Consider the following 21,803-nt stretch of genomic DNA (forward strand, 5'->3'; position numbering starts at 1 on the left):
TGGAGGGAAACGACGCAGAGAAAACATCCTCCTCTGCTGGTGCTCGTCTGAACTCGATCCTCAGACTGCTCAGCCCAGAGAGCGTGTGCTGCAAAACAGGAACTGAACCAGTGTTGAAGGCTGAGCTGGTTCCCAGTTCTACCAGTGACCAGTACCATGACCAGTTCTGACCCAAGAACTGCTCCAGAACACCACACACCCTCATAGAGAATATGAGACGACAAACTTTATGTGATGATCGACTTGAATTTAATGTAAATGTTTGCATCATGTTGTAAGTTTCAGTTGTAAAGTGGAAATAGGTCGACCATCTGCACCACGGCCTATTTGTTTCAGTTGATTTCAGACTCATGATTTATATTAATATGAAAAGTAAAGTAAAATAAAGAAATACAGTACTATAATATACAAGTTTGCACGTTTTACTATTGTTTGTGAACTGTTAATATTGTGCAGTGTGAATATTTGCATTGCGTATTTATCAAATTCCATTGATAAACATAAACTGAAAAATACATAACCATACATAAGAGAATCTTTATGCTTTAGATAGAGTAGGAATTAATGATTTTTCTTCTTTAATATGTGACAAATAAATAAAACTACTGAGATGAGAGAGGAGGTCGAGTCGTGTGAGTCAGACGTGATGTGTCCCAGGGAATATAGCAACAACCCAATGAGTTAAATCATTGTATAACACACTCTTTAAGAGTTTTTACAGAAGCTGGTAAATGTGTAGATGTGTGAACGCAAAGTGGAATAAATACAAACTGTAAAATGAGCAACAATATGAAATATATACATGAAATTGTGTTATTTAAGCTCTAATGTGACGGCAATCAATTTTATTGAAAAAATTCTATTCAAACCCATTAAAGGGGTAAGGTGTAAAAAATATGAATTTGTGAAATGTAGATGCTTAGAAGTACAGTTAACCTGTTGTGAAATGCTCATAAAAACATTTATGCGACAAATTATAAATTAAATATATAACATACATATGTAAGAGCTGCAGAAATGTGCATTAAATGTAGCAACATGGACAAAATTTTAAAAAATGCACATGCAAGGAAGATGTCATGTATTTTGGAACATTTCCTAAAAGTTTATAATAATATCTGATGATTTCCTTAATTAAAACATGTGCAGATCATCAATCTGTGGATCTGTTGTGATTATACAACCAAAACACGTCCTGTTGTAAAGGCTGGAGATGAACGTGCATCTCTAGCACTTCTTCAAATCAAATGATGGAATTTGCAGGACACAGGTCTCTTGGCTTGTAGTTGACCTTTCCCACCAGGAGATGTCGCTGTCCCCTCGTCCCTGCGCAGAGACACCCACCAGGCTCCTGTCCTCCGGATCAGTGGAACCCCCTTTCTCCTGCAGATCCACAGGGAGGGAATGGGACAGACACAGATAGAGGTGGACAGAGGTGTGACTGTGACTGAGACGGAGCAGGACTCGGAGCCAGCTGGGCATCTGCCACATCTTAATTTTATTTAGAATCAGTTGAAAGGAGAGAGGGTGGGGGGGGAAGGACCCGCAGGAGTTCCATCAGTTGTTGCTCCACGTTCTCAGTAGTTGCGCTTCACTTTCAGACTGAGGAGTTTATTCGGAGCTAGAGTCCTGGGTGGAGTTTTCTTTCCCTCGTAAGATTATTTTACACACATTTTGTATTGTTTCACGCTTCGTGTGCATCACTGGTCCCTTGCACTGACTTTGTGTTGTGTTGTGTTGTCTCCCTTGCCTTGCAGCGCATGAGTCCCTGCGGCGCACGGATTACAATGCAGATGCTCCTGGAGCTCTGGCTCACCTTGGTGTCCGTGTCCGCCCTGACCCGAGGGGTGTTCGCCGGGTACGGGCTGAGCATGTTCGCGGCGCAGTCCTCTCCTCCGGACCCGTGCAGCGACGAGCACGGGAACCCGAGGAGGTGCATCCCGGACTTCGTCAACTCCGCGTTCGGGAAGGACGTGCGCGTGTCCAGCACCTGCGGCAGCCCGGCCTCCAGGTACTGCGTGGTGGCCGAGAAGGGAGAGGACCGGTCCCGGGACTGCCACAGCTGCGACGCCCTGGACCCCAAGAAGTCGCATCCACCCGCGTACCTCACGGACCTCAACAACCCGCACAACCTCACCTGCTGGCAGTCGGAGAACTACATGCAGTTCCCGCAGAACGTCACCCTCACCTTGTCCCTGGGCAAGAAGTTCGAGGTCACCTACGTGAGCCTGCAGTTCTGCTCACCCAGACCCGAGTCCATGGCCATCTACAAGTCCATGGACTACGGCAAGTCCTGGGTGCCCTTCCAGTATTACTCCACGCAGTGCAAGAAGATGTACAACCGGCAGAACAAGGCGGCCATCACCAAGCAGAACGAGCAGGAGGCCATCTGCACGGACTCCCACACCGACATGCACCCCCTCACCGGGGGGCTCATCGCCTTCAGCACCCTGGACGGGAGACCCTCCGCGCACGACTTCGACAACTCCCCGGTGCTGCAGGACTGGGTGACGGCCACGGACATCAAGGTGACCTTCAGCCGGCTGCACACCTTCGGGGACGAGAACGAGGACGACTCGGAGCTGGCGCGCGACTCCTACTTTTACGCGGTGTCGGACCTGCAGGTCGGCGGGAGGTGCAAGTGCAACGGGCACGCGTCCAAGTGCGTGAAGGACCGGGAAGGGAACCTGGTGTGCGAGTGCAAGCACAACACGGCGGGACCGGAGTGCGACAGGTGCAAACCGTTCCACTACGACCGGCCGTGGCAGCGCGCAACGGCCCGGGAAGCCAACGAGTGCGTGGGTGAGTGTCTCTGCGTGATGTCCTTAATTCAGTGTGGAGCTGCTGCAGAATCTGCAAGAATCTGCACTAAATTAAATCTGCATATTCATGTGAGAGATGTTGTTAGAAATCAGCCACTTTCAACTTGGCACAGCTTTTACGCACAGAAATTACGCACCGGCCAGTTGTTTATTCGTTAATGGGAATTTTGTATTAACCATTTCTTCTTGCTGGGAATCCTCGATTCAGTGTGGAGCTGCTGTAGAGTTTAAAACTGACCTGCACTAAATTAAATCTGCACATTCATGTGAGAGATGTTGTTAGAAATCAGCCACTTTCCACTTGGCACAGCTTTTACGCACAGGAATTACGCACCGGCCAGTTGTTTTATTCGTTAATGGGAATCTTATTTTTAGCATTTCTTCTTGCTGGGAATGAAATACAGAAACATCTCGTGTCTGAAATTATGATAATCCTAAATTAGCTTTTTTTTAACTGTATTTAGACGCAGAGTTAAACTAATTTGTGGTCAAATAATTAAATGAAGAGAGATGAGGCCTCGATTTGAAACCGCACCACCTCAACTGTAAAGTAATAATAACATTTTTAAAACGTTATTCAAATTAAATTAACTCTATGATGTTAAACGAAATTAATACACACATCTAATTGGTGGTAGCATCAACTTCAAATAAAGGAAAATGTGGCAGATATTTATATAAATTGGTTGTAAATGTAGACAAATGTGATATAACTTAATTATAACTAAATAAACTAAATAAAAGTCGTTTAAATAAATATATATATAAATTAAATATCAATTCATGTTATATTTATCAATATAAGGTCAGCCTTTTTACAGAAACAAACCCTTCACCTGACTCATAGTAGACATTGTTCAAATGTTTCCTTCATGTCCAGATGAAACCCTGGATTTCAGAAGCTGCATTTCTCATTTTTATTCACTAGCACCAGTTCTTTGTGTGCATTTTGTTGAACCTTTTGATTTTTATCAACATCCACAAAAACAAAAATTCCTGAGCAGAAAGAGAAAGGAGAGGAAGTCATTTGGCCCAAACAAAGTGCGCCTGTCCCGCTGTGTAATTGCGTTGTGACCCGTGTTTCCGACTGTAGTCGCGCTTTAGTGGGAAGGAAACCTTGCAGCTGCGGCGATAGACTGCAGGGGCGTGTTGTGTTTCCATAAGCAGGTGCTATTACAGATTGGATGGGCGATTAGGGCGGTTTTATTGACATTTCTGGCACATCGAGTATAAACTGCCACTTTGGAGCCAGTGAACTATTCAGGGAGGAGGACAAAGAGGAGCGAGGTCAGTGGAAGCCAGATCTGAGTTTTTGTATTGTAGCACCAGCAGCACCAGCAGCACCAGCAGCACCAGCAGCACCAGCAGCACCAGCAGGACTAAGAGAGGGTGTATTTGCTGTGATGCCTATTTTCAACAGAGCTTGGGGTGGGTTGGGGTGGGGGGGTTATATCAACAGCTCAAGCCCCCTGAGCCGTGTTGAAACAAACCTGGAAAAGTAACAAGTTCCAACACTGCCATGGTTTGCTCAACCACCCGGAACAAGTGAACAAGTTGTTCCCCTTGGCCTCCGCCTCTCGCCCCAGCAAAGCCAACATGCCAGTGTATTTTACTGAAACAAAAGCTTGTCACTTGTGGCATCCATCGTGCTGTCAGCAGGAGACCCCCCCCTTCCCCTTCCCCAGCCCCGGCCCCCTTTCACCATCTCGCCTTCTTGTGTGTGAGCAGTGTCATCACATAAAAACCTCAGAAAAGCCAGGCTGGGCCTGTTGTCCAAAGAGGAGGTAATGAGGGTGGTCTGACACCTTAGCATGAAAGAGGACGACCCGAGGGGGGGCAGGGGTGGTTTCCATTGAGTGTGTGTGGCCCCCCGGCGGAGGGGATGGTGCTGATGATCCGTCTGGACGTCTCCTCCCGGCAGTGAGGACACGAGGATGCCGAGAGGAGAATGAGACGGGAGGTGTGGTTCTGGGAGAGGAGCTGGTTTCACTCACTGGCGGCAGGCATCAAGCGAGTCGGAGACAAAGTCGGTTTCCCATGACTCTACACGCAGGGCTGCCATCATCTTGTCAAAAGGCATTTGTGTTGGCAGCCGCGGCGACAGCTCCCACATTCCTATCGAGTGGAGCTGCATGACTTACAAATACATCCAGGAGAGCAGGACCAGGCCGAGCCGGGCCAAGCCGAGTCAGGCCGGGTCAGATGGGTGGCATGAGGTCCACCATGCAATCTGATTGTCCTCCCACCCAGTTGGCTTGTTAGTTGAGGACCTGTCAGGTACAGTCCCAGTGCACACTCCTGCTTAAAAAGAGAAACACAGTGCAAAGTGCAAAATGAGATGAAAAACAATCTTTATTTAAAGAGACACAAAGTAAAATCATGAATGTTTAGAGTCTTCAGCTGTTTTCAGACATGAACTCTGGATCCGGAGTCAGTGCAGGTCTGTTTGTGTGTCTGTTTCTTTAATGTGTTGCTCTTTTCTAGAAAGTTTGAGCTTCCTTTCACACGTCTTTTTTGCAGATGCGTCAACTGTCTCTTCACACATTTTGATTATTTATTTGACTATTGCCAAGAACTTTAATTTTAAATTCTGTCACAAGAAGCTGATTCCCAGTCTGCCTCCACATTCACACGTGTCTAAAACACACAAACGAACATCTTTTTAATTAATTTATTCACGATAATGTTTGACCACGACCTATAATCATTTATGTAAAGGAATGAAGGGGGTTGCCACACACCCCCCCACACACACACACGTCAGGCGCTCCTGTCCCCGGGCAGCTGCTTCATATTCTCTCCATGTTCAGCGTGGCACTGACCCCTGACAGTCAAGCCACCCCCCCGCTCCTCTGCGGCCTGACTGATGGGCTGTGAAGGGAACTGTGGGAAAACTGCTGCTTGCCAAGTGGGTTTTGAGGCGAGTTGAGAGAAGGTAAAGCCTCGGCCACTCATACGTGTAATTTTGCACTTGTCCAATTTCCACGCTTGTTTTTGTTGTCCCCGTGCCACGAGGTCTGAGCGTCGGCCGGGGGTCCGATCAGACGGGTTTTCCTTCCACTTGAGATGAGCATTCAGGGAACACGTTCCTGCAAAGCAACCTCCACACGTCTGTTCTTCTTCTCTGGCTTCAGACATGAACTCCTAAAGAGACACTTGGGGGGGCTCAGTGGATTGTGGGTGATTCCCTGAGCAACTCTTGATCTTTCCTCGTTTCCTGCGGTTGGGAATCACTCGTGTAGACGCATAGAGTCAGTCCAGACAACTGCTTTGAGTAAACATCTTGTTTTCTGTCCGAGCTCCGACCCGGAGATCAAACCTGAATCTGCTCCTAAATCTACAAGGTCACAACTTTTACACGGTTTGGTTTACGGTTCAGCCACAAAGATTTAAAATCCCAAGAAGCCTTTAGGGAGGCGCACTGCGAACCTACCGACCGGTCTGTGTCTTTGTGTCTGAGCGGGACCACCGACCCCCCCCCCCCCCCGTGTTGCCAGGTTGGGCCGGGCCCTGTTCACCATCTGGGTCTCATTCAGCTCCACAGCAGCGGCCCATGAAAAGCATGATGTCATAGACTTTCTTGGTATAGAAGTTTTACTGAGTTTCACTGTCTCACTTATGTCTATACACATTTATATATATATATATACACAGTGGAGTCCAAAAGTCTGAGCATTTGGGCCGTAGAGTGTGTATGTAAAGAATATGTAGTTTATATTCAATTAATGCATATTGTATAATGACCTCGTGCTGCATTAGCAAAGTTAAGGATCCTCACCCATATTCATGATGTGATAAAGTTATTATAAAGATGAAAAAAGGGATTCAGCATTTAACCTTTTGAGCATCTTCAAATTAAGAATATAAAAAAACACCAGAAATATTGCGAAAGCATTTTTTTACAGTGCTGAAATGAAAAGTTGGCGTTTGGAGGACGTCTCTATGTCATAAGACAAAAGTTTATTGATTCCACGCTGGGGAACTTCATGACAGTTATATATATTTGAAGAATGTCAACACCCTCTAATTAAACATGTCGCAAAAGTGTGTGAGCTGCTTCTCGAGTCGTAGACAAACAAGATAACTATTGAAAAGTTGCTTCAGCAGAAACGTAGGAATGAGGTTCCACTTTAATAAGAGAACCTCGGTTCACGTGACAGAAATAAGTTCTTACAGTAGTTAGAATGAAAAGCAGACTCTGGTCATGCAGGAGAAACAATGAAAACAAACAAATGTGATGTGATCGTCTTGCTCTTGTTGTGGGTTGTTTGTTTGGTTTCACATTAGTCGACTCATTCTCCCTCAGGTCCGACAGCAAACTGAGTTACAGTCAGATGTGTTGTGCAAAGGATCCAAATAAGACCAGGGACTGATCATCATAGTGTAAGAATAGTGTGTAAAGAGGATGAGATACCAGGGTGGGAATGTGGAGTAATAGGAACCAGGTGGGATGCAGGTGAGGAATTCTCAGACCTCCTTGGAAAACGCAGCAGGGGCAGAGAAGCAGTTCGATGGACGGACGAGTCTCAGTCGTCTAGAACGTCTCACGGCTCGAGGACGGCTCGGCCTCACGGGGGAGGAAACTCAAATAGTCTGAAATCGGTTTCAATCAGCAAAAAAAATCAAAGATGAATCAGACCCACATGTGTTTTCCTTCCAAACACGAGACGAGGATGTAACTCTGTTAACACAGCTCTGGCGTGTGAGCGTCCTCTGGAGACCAGCTGAGCTGAACCTGCCTCAGAAGGCTGGAGATGGACTTTGTGGAAACTGTGTCGAGGACAATCGTCTGAAGATCGTCCTCCTGCCACGACCTGCTGCGCCAATCAGTTCCTATTGTTCAAGGTTCCGTCAGATTGACATCGTAGAGTCCGTGTTTACAAGGATGAACTGAGACTCTACATGGTGGCACAAAGCAGGAAAGGTTCTATTCTCTTAAAAACTTAAACACTCCCCTCAACATAAAGAAAAACTCCACATACCGACAATACCACAACAGCACTGATCACAGACTGCATATAAAGATGAACGTCTCCACCTTCTCCCACTATTCAGAAATGAAGCCAAAACATCCCAGATACAAACGCATCCAGCCACTAGGGGGCGATCAAGACACCTCGGCTTCCCTTTTTCTGAGGGTGCAGCTCACGTTTAAACCATAAAAACGAAATGGGACAACAAATCTTTCCATCTGCTCTCAGGCTACTAAACTCAGACAGTGGTTATTTTAAACGACCGGTTTTATCACTGATTACACATTATTGTTATTTATTTTACCTCCTTCATCTTTATCTTGATGTCCTTCACCGACCTCTGTTCGTTCGTTGACCTGTGCTTTGTCATATCATATCGGATGTAGATTGTGAGATCCTGAATTGTCCAAATCTGAATTTCACTAAACTAAAATCACAAAATGTCATATTAAAGAAAACGGTGAATCCTCTACTCACTATTTATTGTCCAAAGATATTTCAGGACAATTAATTAGGACACATTCTACTTTTTGGCAGCAAACAACAATGGTGATTTAAAAAATGGATTGAGATGTAACTATTTAGAAAAACATCCAGGGAATGTTATCCAGTGCAATCTGCCTCTCTGTGTTTGCCCCACAAGCTGAGGACTGTTGTCCTCTGCTTGTCACTGTGCCCCCCCCCCCACCCCCGTGACCCCGTGTGCACAATAAATCATCATTTATCGCCGACTTCTTAGGTTTTCATGATAAAAATCTGAAGATAGGGAAAACGAGCCCTTCAGCAAAATGAAAAACTACACCACCCACCCCCCCCTTTTGTCATCTACCCCTTTCAGAAGTAATTATCTTTCGTACCCTATGGGAAAAAAGGAGATGCAATATATGCAATTAATGTGCTACGGCGTGTACAGTGTATATGATTGTGCCGTAGAACTATAACCTACGTTTCTGTGATTAAGAGTATTCTCCGTGTCTGGTCACATGCCGACAGTTATCACAGGATATGTAGCGTGTCCAGAAACATCCTGATAACTCGCTCACGATTCCACAGCAACACTTTTCAAACTGGACTTCACAGCGAAGTGTCTCTGGTGAGAGTTTCTCTGTGGACGTAAAAACAAAGACGTGCAGAAAAACATCCATCGCTCTGCTACGATCCCGTGTCCTCTGGGTACAGGCTGCATGTTTTGAGGATTTTTGTTTTGTTGAGCTCATAATTCAAGACAGACGAGACGTTCCGAGCCAGAAAAGGTTTCACTCGGGCTTTTTAAGAGCATACTGCAAAAAATGTTGTTCTGCTGTGATGTGGACGGCAGCGCGGAGAAGTGACTCAATGTTTTGAGAAGAGCGCGTTCTGCTTTGATTTAATGTTCGTGTCCTTCATGCATGAGCTGTAGGACATCACGCCATGAATGAAGACATGAAGATATGGACAGATATGAACACGACAAAACTCCCAGGAACATGATGCACATTTAACAATAACAAAAAGAAACATTCAATTATTTTTAATGCGCATTAATGAGCCTCAATAACTTTCCATCTGTCTTTACCGGATTAGTTGCAGGATAAAACTGTTTTGTCGCACGATGTCGAAGTTTGTCATCGGAGACAGATGAGCTGAATTTAGAGACATGGAAAGTCATGGATAGTTATTTTAAATTATATGCATATCAATCTTTATTGTCACACGGATTTTCTCCCAGCAATCTTATCCTGACATTTTATTTTTAGTCACATTTCAGACCAACTTCATTCAACTGGAAAACCTTCAGTTATTAAAGCTAGGGTTGGTAATCCTGGAGAAGCAGGAGCAGGCTAATCTTAAAAACTAAAATGCTAACGATACGTCCCGTCCCATTGGCTCCTCTCATCAAAGCTCCGCCCCCAAAACACACTAACCCTAACCCTGGCAACTGCTTGAAGACGACTTCTCTGACAGCGATGAACCAATGAAACGAAAGGTTGTGTAGTGACAGTTAATCAGGTTTATTGCTGGATTATTGTTTGATCAACTTTTGCACATGCTTTAAACTGGATCTTATGCTTATGAGCAGCTTGACATATGGAGAGTTGAAGACTATTTAGCACAGGTTTTAGTTTTTTAGTCTAGTTTATCTCTGAGTCTGGATGTGTACGGACGTTTTCTTGCCTCATTGTCTCCTGAAGTGTGGATCCTAACCTCTGAGGCCAGAGTCACCGTCCGTCCACGCGGCGCTGCCCAGGGCTGGGACTTGCACGGTGGCATCAGGACCACCTAGTGCACGTCGAGCCCCCCCACCCCCCTTTGAGGCCCTGAAGAAGGGGAGGCTGGGAAGTGAGCACCGGGCCAGAGGAGTGACACGCTCCGCGGCTCAGCTTCAGATCCGCAGCCAGCCCCCCCCCGCTGCGCTGCCACCCGACCCAGCCGGCTCAGTGACAGCGCCGCTTACACGCCCACACGCTTCCTCTGTGTCGCTTACCCGACTTACCGCCCCCCCCCCCCAAAAGCATTAAGAAACCCTGCAGCTCCTTTGGCTCGTACCATCCTCCCTGCTGGGCGTCTTTTCACTGGACCACAAAGATGACAACTGGATCAATTATAGTGTTGACACTTGTTAGAAGGGAATTTTCTGCAGCTCAGAGGTTTAATTTCACTCCTCTACTCAATAACAATATGTACATTAAACGTGACTGCTGCTTCACACTCAAACAAAGAAAGTGTAGACGCCTCGAAGCCTCGAAAAGGGAGTTTTCTTCTTCCTGTTTCATATTTATTTTTCCATATTAAATCTGCGTGGGCCTGCTCTGCCATATAATGGATTCCTACTTCCTCCCGGGCTCCGTCTCCATCTCTCACGTCCCCCTGTGACCAATTCTTCTCTCGGTGAGAACGAGGAACCACTTATTGGATCTGAGGGGATATTCCGCAGGATGAATGGGGGCGGGAGGAGAACACCGACCACCGCACATCGGTCCCCACATGACCATAAATATCCCAGAGTTCTGTGTTTCCGCTCGGAGGAGAGAAAACCTGGGGATTCATCAATTCAGCAGTTGTCTCTTTGCACACTGTGTTTGTGATTGAGGCCGAACTCCTGGTCCGAGCAGGAGCATCAGAGCATCCACAGGCGGAGGATTAAACCGGCGCTCCTGTACTCTTCCATAACTCTACCGGTGTTTGTGCACATGTAGACAGAAGATGTCTGAGACAGGAACTCGCAGTTTGCCTTTCACACATAAGAAAAGGAAAAGCAGGAGAAATCTCCGGAGCCTTCATCACCAAAAGCTCTCTTGACATTTCCGTCTGTCTTCTAGGTTCACAGCTCCTCTTATTCCTCCTGAGATATTTGTTTTCTTCTTGTCTTGTTTCCGTCACGTGTTAGAAACATCATGAACACGCCCACTTGCTCGCGGTGAATCTTCCAGAGAATCTCCTGCCGTTTGCCCACATCTTATCATCAGGACAACCTCCGCAGTTTTTACTCAGGGTGGCAGACCGGAGAAAGTCCAGCGGCTCTCACTCAGACATGTGGGTTCTCACAGGGTTAGGGTCCAGCCCCTCCGCAGTGTACCGCCTGTTCCCATCCTATTGTCGTCTGGTGTCCAGCTCAGCTTCTGTGGAGCAGATGACTCACGGCTCCTTCACACGCTCAGAACCAAACAGCAGAAAGTCACTTCCTTCCTCTCCCGACATCAGACGCTTCCCTCTCGTCTCTGCAGATCCTTCAGGGGCTGAGCGTGCGATGTGAACTCCCACAGCTCGTAACCTGCTCACACGTGTGCATGTGTGTGCATTGGGTTTATTTACACAGACAGTGAGACGCAATTTCTCATGATAGCAAGTCCGAGATAGCGCAGCGTGTCTGGTTCCCACTCAGAGAGGCAGCTGGGAGAAAGAATGACCTCAGAGCAGCGGGCCCGACGACCATGTCAGATTACAACGTGATGTACAACACGCCTGCAGAGCCTGGCGTCTGTTACAGCAGGTTTTTGTGTTCAGCAGAGACAAGAGCAGATCTGAAAACACCTAAACAATGGAGCCGTCACACGGAACAGAGGGAAGAGGAAGATACAGAGGTGGCAACAGCGTCTGGTCAGGATTTCATTGGACTCTGGGTTGTACACATTGTCTCTTGTTACGTTTAAATTATAATCCTGAATATCCTTGAGGATTATTTATTGATTGCAGGGTTCAATTCTCCAAAGTCTCAAAATTCATCTTGACGAGTGAGCGACTGTCGGCCGGCGTTGAGGGAAGAGCGAGTTCACGTTCGTCTCAGCCGGATAGATTCTCATCAGGCAACGTTGCTTTACGACGTCATTAAACTAATGTCATCTTGTGTTATTGTTTTGATTGAAAGACCAATCAAGGGCGAGGTTACATATCATACATTTAAAAGAAACCTGGTCAGAATTGATGCAATAGAGATCTCGTGACGTAAAAGCAGATGAAGACTAAAGATTACCAAAACTATTAAACTGAAGAAAAGCTCCCTTCAGAGCCGCAGAAGACAATTTATTATGCAACAGTTTCCGTGAGTAGTAAAAAGCTCCAGAGTGAATATCAAAAACAGCTGATGTTATGATGAACGAGAGTGAAATAGATTAAATGCAACAGTCCAGAGGGTTGAGTCACGTCGGTTTGACTGACGGAGGCTGAGGTTCCTGGTTCTGGACGTCTCCATCAATCCAGGGGATTTGTTTGAGTCATTAATACCGAGGTCAAGGGTCAGCGGGATCCTGCTCAGATTGCCGGCGGCAGGAAGAACCAAGCCTTTTCCTCCTCGGCTCAATACCATGTCCTGGACGCCGCCTAGCAACCAGCAGGACAAACTCTGGAATAAAAATGAAAACAGTAGTGAGACAACTTTTACAATGACCCCTCAGTGTTTCCATAACTACAGTTATCCACCGTTCAATCCCGTCCTGAGAGCTGGGAGCACAGGGTTCTGTCAGTTCTCCTGAGGTGCTGCTCGTTAGATTTCCTCCATTGAGTTGAAAACGAGCAGCGACGCATGCAGAACATGGATCTCCTGTCATTAAACTATAGGGTTAAATCCTTGACGCAATCTAAAACCGCACGGGAGAGACATGTCTGACACGGGGATGTGGCTGGTTATAAATAGACCCTTAGAGAAAAGTGTAAAACAAAAAAAAGCACAATAAACATGCCAGAGGAATGATGGATTGTCACCTCAGGTTTATGATTTACGGCCGAGTGGCTCCTCGCCTCCTTTATTCCCCGAGCACGGGAGAACACAGCGGAGGAGCCGCGTGCCAGAGTGTTAAAATAACCTCTCGGCTCTGTGGGAAGGATTTGGACCTCGGCCCAACGCCGGCTGGGATCCAGCCCTGAAGCAACCAGGCCCCGTTTAGATGTTCAGCTCAGGTTCAGTCTGGAGAACATCAATTCTGACCACAAGTACAATTAGGCCTGCGTTCATGTAATGTCAGGTTTTTACTGTAAATACAAGCAAAAGTATTCAGGTCGGCCTCAAGCTGGTGATTACAGTGAGGGTAATAAAGTGAGGTTTCTATTGTGTCAACATGCAAACCACTGTTATCCAAAATGTACTCATAAGACAAAAAGAGTAAGAAATACAAAGTTATTTAGACGTAAGAAGTCATTAATAAACCACTAAAAATAATAAATTAACAGTTTAAGTTATAGACTTTATATAAAGATGGACTATGTGACCAATGCGCAAGATGGCAGCTTTTGTATCTGGGATATTTTAGTTTCATTTCTAGATAGTGAGCGGAAGTAAGAACTCTTTGTACTATGGTTTAAAACATTAAGGTTAATGTGTGGACTTCGCTAAGTCTGTCATGAAGTGAGACAACTGTGTTCATCTGACTGTCACATGACACATCTGGGGAGAAAAAAGGTGGAAATCACTTCTTTACAACATGTTTGTGTGGATGCAGTCGACCTTTCCACCCACAGTGAAACACTTCCCATTCCAAACAGAACAGAGGGAACAGAATTTGCTTGTGGAGCTTCGTGACCGCGGAACCTTTTCATCACCTCTCCCATAAACTGGAGGAAATAAAAGCTGAGGAAGGAAAAGGAGCAGCAGTTTCCACACCTTCACTGTGAGAGAGAGAGAGAGAGAGGAGAGAGAGAGAGAGAGAGAGAGAGAGAGAGAGAGAGAGAGAGAGAGAGAGAGAGGGAGAGAGAGAGAGCGCTGCAGCTTCAGATACACACGGCATCAAACACAAACACCAGGAATTAATACACTTTTATGAGATTATTACTCAAGAGAATGTTTTGGTAATAATCCCAGCAGGCGTTTTAATTTACAGATACAGACGCGCACACACACACACACACACACATGCACGCAGGAAAAGGAAGTATTTCCTGGTCAACGCCCTGAGCTCCTGCCAACCAGTCACAGCAGGAAACTTCCTCCACCGATCCATTAGCTTTATGCTTTAATTGGTCGTTCTGAGACCGGCCTGGTTTCCTCCGGCGCTCGCTCGGGGAACAAACCTCACGTTTGATAAAGTGACTCGATTCAAGATTTGGCGAAAATACAAAATGCTACACAGCTGACCCCTGACGTTCGGGGAGGATCAGGTGCGAGAGAGGCCGTGAGAACAGAAAGAGAAACGACTACACAAAACACAGAAACACACGCTTCCCTATCCACCTCCTCTTTGTGTCCTTTCTGTCCCGTTTGCTGGTATTTTCCTTTTTGCCGGCGCCGCTGCTTTAATGAACGAGTTCCACGGCGAAGAAAGACAAGACAAATGGCCGATAGAAAGTGGGCGACGTGCAACAAAGATCCCGGGAGCGAGACTTGTGCAATTACACAGCGTACGATCCAACCAAGTGAACCAGGGGTCCGCCCCCCCACGCCTCCGCTGGCCCGCCTCCAACACGACAAGAAAGGGATAAATGGGCTGAGATGTGCCGGATATTATACTTTATAATTCATAAGAGAGGGTTTGTTATCACTGGCAGCAGCTCGCAGCGGCTGTTTAGAGAGCGAGTGAATAGCTTCGGTCATCGCTGATTACACAATCACTGAATGCTGCCGGTAGGAAGACAGTAGAATTCTTTCTTCTCATGTGTGAAATGATTCAGATCAAACAGGGAACAGATGAGCTGCTTTCAGACCTGCACTGAACTCCTGAGAATCTCCTGATGTTCTCCAGAGGAGCTGCATGGGAGAAGTGTCCAAAGTGAGAGAGGCTCCGGACTTTCTCTGGAGGTTCTCCTGCCAGCGCCCGAGTTAAAACTCTGGATAATGTGAGAATAGAGCAGGAGATTCTCCAGAGGATTCACCACGAGCGAGCGGGCATGTTTGTGACAACATGAAAAACACAAGAAGAAGAGAAATATCTCAGAATGATCGGTGTCATTCACGTAGAAGACAGCCCAGCATCTCTTGCTTCGTTGTTTATGTGTGAAAGACAAACTCTGGAGTGAGTCCAGACCAGGTTGTGTGGACTTTCTCCAGAGTTCACATCTGAAAACAGCTGAACTGTCCTCAGCTGTTCCTGGATTTGCCTGAAACGAGGCTCGTAACCAGAAGTGATCGACTCCATATTAGTTCTGCTCGCTCTCTCGCAAATCATTGTTAGATCACATCTCTTCTCCTTGGCCTCCTTCTAGAGTTCAAAACATTATTATCACAGCAGAATTATGATATGATATATTACGTTTTGCTGTTTTCCTGTCGTGCCTGTTACTTTGTAAAGCACTTTGGTCCACCAAGTTGTTTTAAGTGTTTTATATAATTAAAGTTTCCCTGTAACTCCTACACATAGAGGAACCTATTTAACCTATTCCCTCTATAAGTAGATCAGCCAGGGATCATTAAAGCCTGTTTGCATGTGACTACTGGTTTTCTCCAAGTCACCACCAACAGGTCGTTTCCACCAGCTGATCTCATATTACATAGACCGGTGGTGTGTTGTGTGAGCTGAGGTCACTGTGTGTTACCTAATGAACCCCCCCGCCCCCCCCCCCCCACACACACACACACACAGTGGAGGAGGAGCCTGGAGAGCGACCAGCGCCCGGCTGAGCTGCGGCTGTTTGTGTCACCGGGCAACCAAACGGTTTCTGGGCAGTTACTCACACAAAAGTACGGGGGCGGGCTGATTGCTCAGCTAATTGATCTCCACCAGAGATCACAGGGCCGCGCTCGTAAAGAGAGGGAACGCCCCTTCCACCCCCCCATGACATCAGCGCGGGCTGCATGGTGAGACGGGTGCATGCAAATCAACAAGGAGACTTATTCCCACTTCTGGGAGAGAGAGCAGAGCGAGGAGAGAAACCACACTTTCACACACACACACATTTACACAACTGTTAATAAAGCTCGACAACCAGCAAACGGATCCTATTAAGAGAATTCTGCTGTTGGAGCAGAGGGGACGGAGGCCAAGAGACCACCTTGTTAGAGGAATTACACAACAGAAATATGAACTGTGTAGCTCGGGAAAACATTTGAAACACCACATCCTCTGCAATAAAAAACAATGAAAAAACATTTAAAAAAAGGTAATTTCCAATCCAAAATGTTGCTTATTCTTAACGGCCGTGGGCAAATTCTTCCGGGGTCAGAGGTCAGACGTGGCTACAGATGCTGATGTGTTTTAAGTACGTGGGCGTGATGTGAACTCAGGCTGTCGGTTTAAAGAGGTCACACCCGACACTGCTGCACCTTGATGCTTCACATGTGGGAGAATAGAACACAGGGTCATGATTTTAATATCATTTCATCTTATCAACATTGTATTTGCCACATTCTTGTTTTTCTGAAAGGAAATAAGCAAAGTTCTGATCTTTGCACACATATTAAGGATGTTTTCTTTGAATGAATGCATTAATCCTCTCAAATTACTTATGCAATTATTCAATTAACAATAATAGAGTAAAGCTTTCATTTCATATAATCCTTGTTAAATGTTGCACCAAGACTTTTTATGATCTTTTCTACATTTCCAGTCAGAATCCAGCTCCTGACATTTGGCTCTAAACTTTATTAAGACCAGTTTATACCTACACACACACACAGACACACACACAGAGACACACACACACACACACACACAGACACACACACAGCGAGCAGCAGCGAGTCCCACAGACACAGCAGCGTGCTCAGACCTGGCTGAGGTGGAAGAGGGAGATGGCTTCAGATAGCCTTTCATCCTGAGCACGGCTCAATTCATTAGCTCAGCTTGTCCCTTTTCCATCTCTTATCTGGTCTCTGGGCACAAAATGGCCTCATGTGTGGTTTGGCAGCTCCTCGGGGGTGAAAGGTGAGCTGAGTGATGGCTCATTGTGTGTCTGTGTGTGTGTGTGTCGTTACGGTCGCGGAGGAGACACAACTTCCCCACAGGGAACAAATTGGCCATGATGGCATCATTAGACTGATAACATCTGTCCCGACACAGGGCAGATGTGGCTCAGCGGCTTCGTTGACCTCTGACCTGGACGATCAGTTTGGACACTGAAGAAGGTTCAGGGCCGGTTTCCTGTCACAGACTGTGGAGAGCTCACCTGTAGGTTTATAGAGGAACCTGTGAAAGCCTGTGGAGTCAGTTTCTATAGAAGTCTGAGAAGATAACTCGACCTCTCAGTTGATTTATAACTTCAGGAGATAATGTCTTGATCTCTAGTTTCAAGTTGTCTTCAACATAACATGACTTACGGTCCATTTAGAGTCAAATAGTCAATAAAGCACCGTCTGGGGCGTGGATACAGTCTGGCTGACAGCTAGTACCGTCCACAGAAGTTCTCCACAGTCGAAGTCTGAGTTTTGTGCGACGCATCTCTTTGTCTAAAATAACACGTGGCTTCACAAAGAGTATCTACAGCCTTCATCTTCACATTGTCCGTCATTAGAAGGAATAGGAAGTAAATCGATGGAGCGATTGAGATGGAAGTCCAGGAGCAGCAGCTCAGCTCAGAGACAAGTGCAGTGAAGACCTGCTTCTCATGTGTGTCTCATTAAAACCAGGTCCCAGCTCCTCATGGTCCAGCTCAGTTGTTTGTCTCCTTTAACTCGGCCAAAGAAGAAAATCTGCTTTACTTGTTTATGACACCAAGGTGAGCTGGTTGTTATTGACGAAGCTCCTCAGAGGTCAAACCTGCACCGGATCAACATCTCCACTGCAACTGCTCCTATTGTTTTTTTTTCTTCTTCCCTTTTCACTGTTTACATTTCTTTGCCTCCAGTGAAACCACGAGAAGCCGGGCGGGGGACTTGTAAAAGGATTCATCATCTGGAGAGCCGGTTGCTCGAGTCTTTGTTGTCGTCCTCGCCCTCATCAAAACCACAGCTGCTGCAGAGACGTGTGATTGAAACGTTTTATTATGGGAAGCGTGCGCGTCTGGGGGGGGGGCTGGAAGCAGCTGAGGGTGACGGATCGTGGCACTTGGTTTTTTTTATGTTTGTGCGTTACCGAGTCAAATGAGCTTCATCGGAGAGAGGCCACGAAACGCCGGGCGACAGAGACGAGTGTTTGTCGTCGGCTTCGATAACGATCGGTCTCAGCTGATCCCACTCGTCTATAAAACTGGATTTACGACCACGATTAACAAAACCTTCGCGGCAGAATTTATTTGTGATTTATTCTCCCGGCCTTCCAGATTTATAATGATATATCGGTGAAGTCTGTTTGGACGCAACACGCTGTGATTTAGTGACTCGGAGTTATGTCTCTATAATCATTACAACCACATCCAGAGCCTGAAGCACAATCACTGACTTATTCATTGCCTTATTAGTGAAGCTATACGGCGTCCCAGTTTCAAGCTAAAGATTCAGTTATGACTTCATCCATTGAAGCTCAGCAACGCTTCACATGACGACCCATGAATCACAGCGTAATTATTTAATGCTGTATATTCAGGGTTTGTAAAACCAGATACATGTAGTGGGAAAGGAATGCAGAGACATTGGGCAACATTGTTGATATTCCACCTAAATTAGATGAGGCGTTATTCGTTTAATATATGTGTGATATACTTACAAAATTCACTCTTTTAAGACATACTGTGTAAAAGCTTGATTTTTGTCTTTTGATTCAAATTCAGAGAGGCTCAGAAAGAGAATAATAAGAAATAATCAAGCAAATGTCAGTAAGATTATAATGTCTCTTATGTTTTATTCAGGGAAATATATGTCAAGATATTTGACGTGTAGGAACTATAACTCTATAATATGGTTAAAATATTTATTGTCAGTTGTCACATTGAACTGGAACGGTGATAAATAAGTATTCTAATAAAAAAGAAACTTTCTATTCTCATGTCAGACTTCCTTTCTTCTCCCAGCTTTTTTGTTCAGTGAGAGAAACGATCTATCTTCCCCTGTCGATGATTTTGAATCTGAGCTGGAACGGTTTAATATCACATTACTGGTTTTTAACGCTTTGTCAAAATATTATAATGATTTATCGCTTGGAGGTCCGGGTCAGGATCACACAGCCTCTAGATCCAGATCTAGACTGTGGCTCGCCTGTTAGCGAACTCTGGTCTATGTGATAAAACACTTGGAAACTTAATGTATCGAGGAAAATACTGATGTTAGAGCGTGTTTTATGTTCACAGGTAATGAGGCTTTGAAAATGTGTGAGAAATCTGAAAGTCCTGTAAATATATGCATCACCTTTCAGAAGTGCTACCTATGTTCTTTTAAATAGACACTTCATGTTTATTAATGAACTCCTGTGACACTTCAGAAACATCACCCACGTGCAACATAGGTGTTATGCAAGTATTGTATAAGCTCTATATGCAGCGAGACCTTTCAATCGAGTGGATCTGGTGCAGCTTCACCAGCGTGTGTGTGTCTGTGTGTGTGTCTGTGTGTGTGTGTGTGTGTGTGTGTGTGAGGCCACAGATCTGCAGTAGCACAGAGAAAAAAAACAAACTCTGCTCCCTCCTCCAACAAACACACACACAGTCTAACTCAGAGAGACATTTCCCAACAAACACAGTTAGCGTCTGAAACCACCGCTAAACCAACTGTTGTCATGAGAATGTCGTCTTCCCCCCCGATCCACGGCCGTGACGAGACTTGAAGCCTGTTTGATTTGGGCGCACGCACGTCATCGGCTCGTGATACGAGTGTCTGCCCGGGATTACACACAGCGAGAGAGTAATTGGTCCTGGATAAACAACAATTGTGCTGGAATTCCATCTTTCTCCATCTCTGAAGGAGCAGTGCATTCTTTTCAGTGCAGATCACACACAAGTCTTTCTCTCTCACACACACACACACACACACACACACACACACACACACACACACACACACACACACACACACACACACACACACACACACACACACACACACACACACACACACACACACACACACACACACACACACACACTCACACTCTGTACATTTACAGATTTGACACCTGTGGACAGAGCTGGTTAAATTCCTGCAGCGCTGAGTTCTTCAAACCCGTCCATAACTGAATCTCATCAGAGACGCTGGTGTACAGATGGCTGATTGTTTCTGAAGTGCGCTCGCCTCTGCAGGCCGAGCAAATCACCACCTCCACCGAGCTGTGGGATGATTTCCATCCAGTATGCACACCCACCACGGCCTCTTCCTTCACTAAGCCTGATAGATGCCACTTGAGCATAAATAGATTGGAATAGCATCGCTCTGAGAGGCTCCTCCAAACCAGATGAGAGCCGAGCCGGGAAAGACACCTTGCTCCTCTGCATGTTTAAAAACACGGCAGGTTTTGCAGTAACCAGTACTTTATATGCATTTGTGTAGTATTCACACTCTGTCAAAATTACTGTGACGTCTCCTTTGGTTTTATAATTTCACACAAAACTTGTTTTTCTGTTCGATTTCTACTTTCAAACAAGCGGCTGCAGGTTAAAAACTAAAAACATATCATCTGATATATTTAGCTTATTTAGAATGAGTGGAGGAAACGTACAGATTGAACATAACACTATTCGTTGTTCTTTATTATGCAATTATACATTTGTATTATTATATGATCAAATATATTATTATTGAATAATTACATTATCTTAAGCAGGTCAAGGTTTGTCACAAGCAGGTGTATAGTCAGTTATGAAATGAAAAGATGAAATGAAAAGATTCTTACAGAACCAGTCAGAGGTGAATGATCAGCAGTTCACAGCCAGTTGATTCATAATAAAAGGAATAATTAATAATTTCATTTAAAAAAAACAAATGAATGGGCTGTAACTTTTTTTTGAAAAGTCACTTATTAATAATGTTTAAAATATAGTCTAAATAGATGAGTAATCAACTTTAAACACAAGTTAAGATCGTCACAGTTTCAGTTAACAATAGTTTCTTTTTCATCCGACAATGTAGTTTGAAGTTTATATATTATTTTTACTGGTGAGCCCAAATAATCTTTCAAAAAGTACGAGGAGCTGGAAAAAGTTTGCAGGTGTTGTAGTCCACTAAAGACGGATCAATTAATATGTCCACATTTGGAACCTGTGTGACAGCAACAGGCTGAGGGAAAGAGGGTCACCTGAGCCCTGACTTCAGCTTCTCCGTCCGTGCCGTGGCCGACGTGTGACAGATGCAGTAAAGGCAACCGGCAGCCGGTTGCTTATCAGCACCGGAGCTGTTGTCACCGCTGGCCGGCGGTGGCTGCTCCGAGTGTGAGAGAAGAGAGAGGACGTGTGGAGGAGAGCGAGGACGTGTGGAGGAGAGAGCACAGCGTTACTCAGAAGGGCCTGGGGACAGCTGGGGAGATAACGCTTATTGATCACATGACTTGTTGTTTTGTTGTCGTCCTGAAAAGTGATGGTTCAAGCGCTGGCTGCCTTGTTACACTCATCTGTCTCTGCACGTTTTAAGAAGATGAAAGTTCAGAACCTGCATTGACTTTGTTCTCTGCTGAGGACTAAGAGCATTCCTACTCGTGAAAAGGCCTCTTTGCATTTCCCCCTCACACGTCTCCTAAGTGGAGATAACATCTGGGATAAGAAAGTAGTGCAGAGGGAAATGGAGGCGGGAGGGTGTGAGTGTGTGTGT

At 45.5% G+C, this 21,803-nt stretch overlaps 1 protein-coding gene across 1 annotated transcript in view; it reads left to right on the top strand.

Moving 5' to 3' along the window:
- The first annotated feature begins 1,602 nt into the window (after positions 1-1,602).
- The window catches only part of ntn1b (netrin 1b), a 36,159-nt gene continuing 15,958 nt past the window's right edge, over positions 1,603-21,803 (top strand). The window contains exons 1-2 of the mRNA XM_061090509.1: positions 1,603-1,620; positions 1,758-2,802. Of these exons, the coding sequence (XP_060946492.1) occupies positions 1,761-2,802 (1,042 nt within the window). The 5' untranslated portion in view covers positions 1,603-1,620; positions 1,758-1,760. The remainder of the gene's footprint in view (positions 1,621-1,757; positions 2,803-21,803) is intronic.

Source organism: Limanda limanda, chromosome 17 (assembly GCF_963576545.1).
Source record: "Limanda limanda chromosome 17, fLimLim1.1, whole genome shotgun sequence".
Taxonomy (NCBI): Eukaryota; Metazoa; Chordata; class Actinopteri; order Pleuronectiformes; family Pleuronectidae; genus Limanda; species Limanda limanda.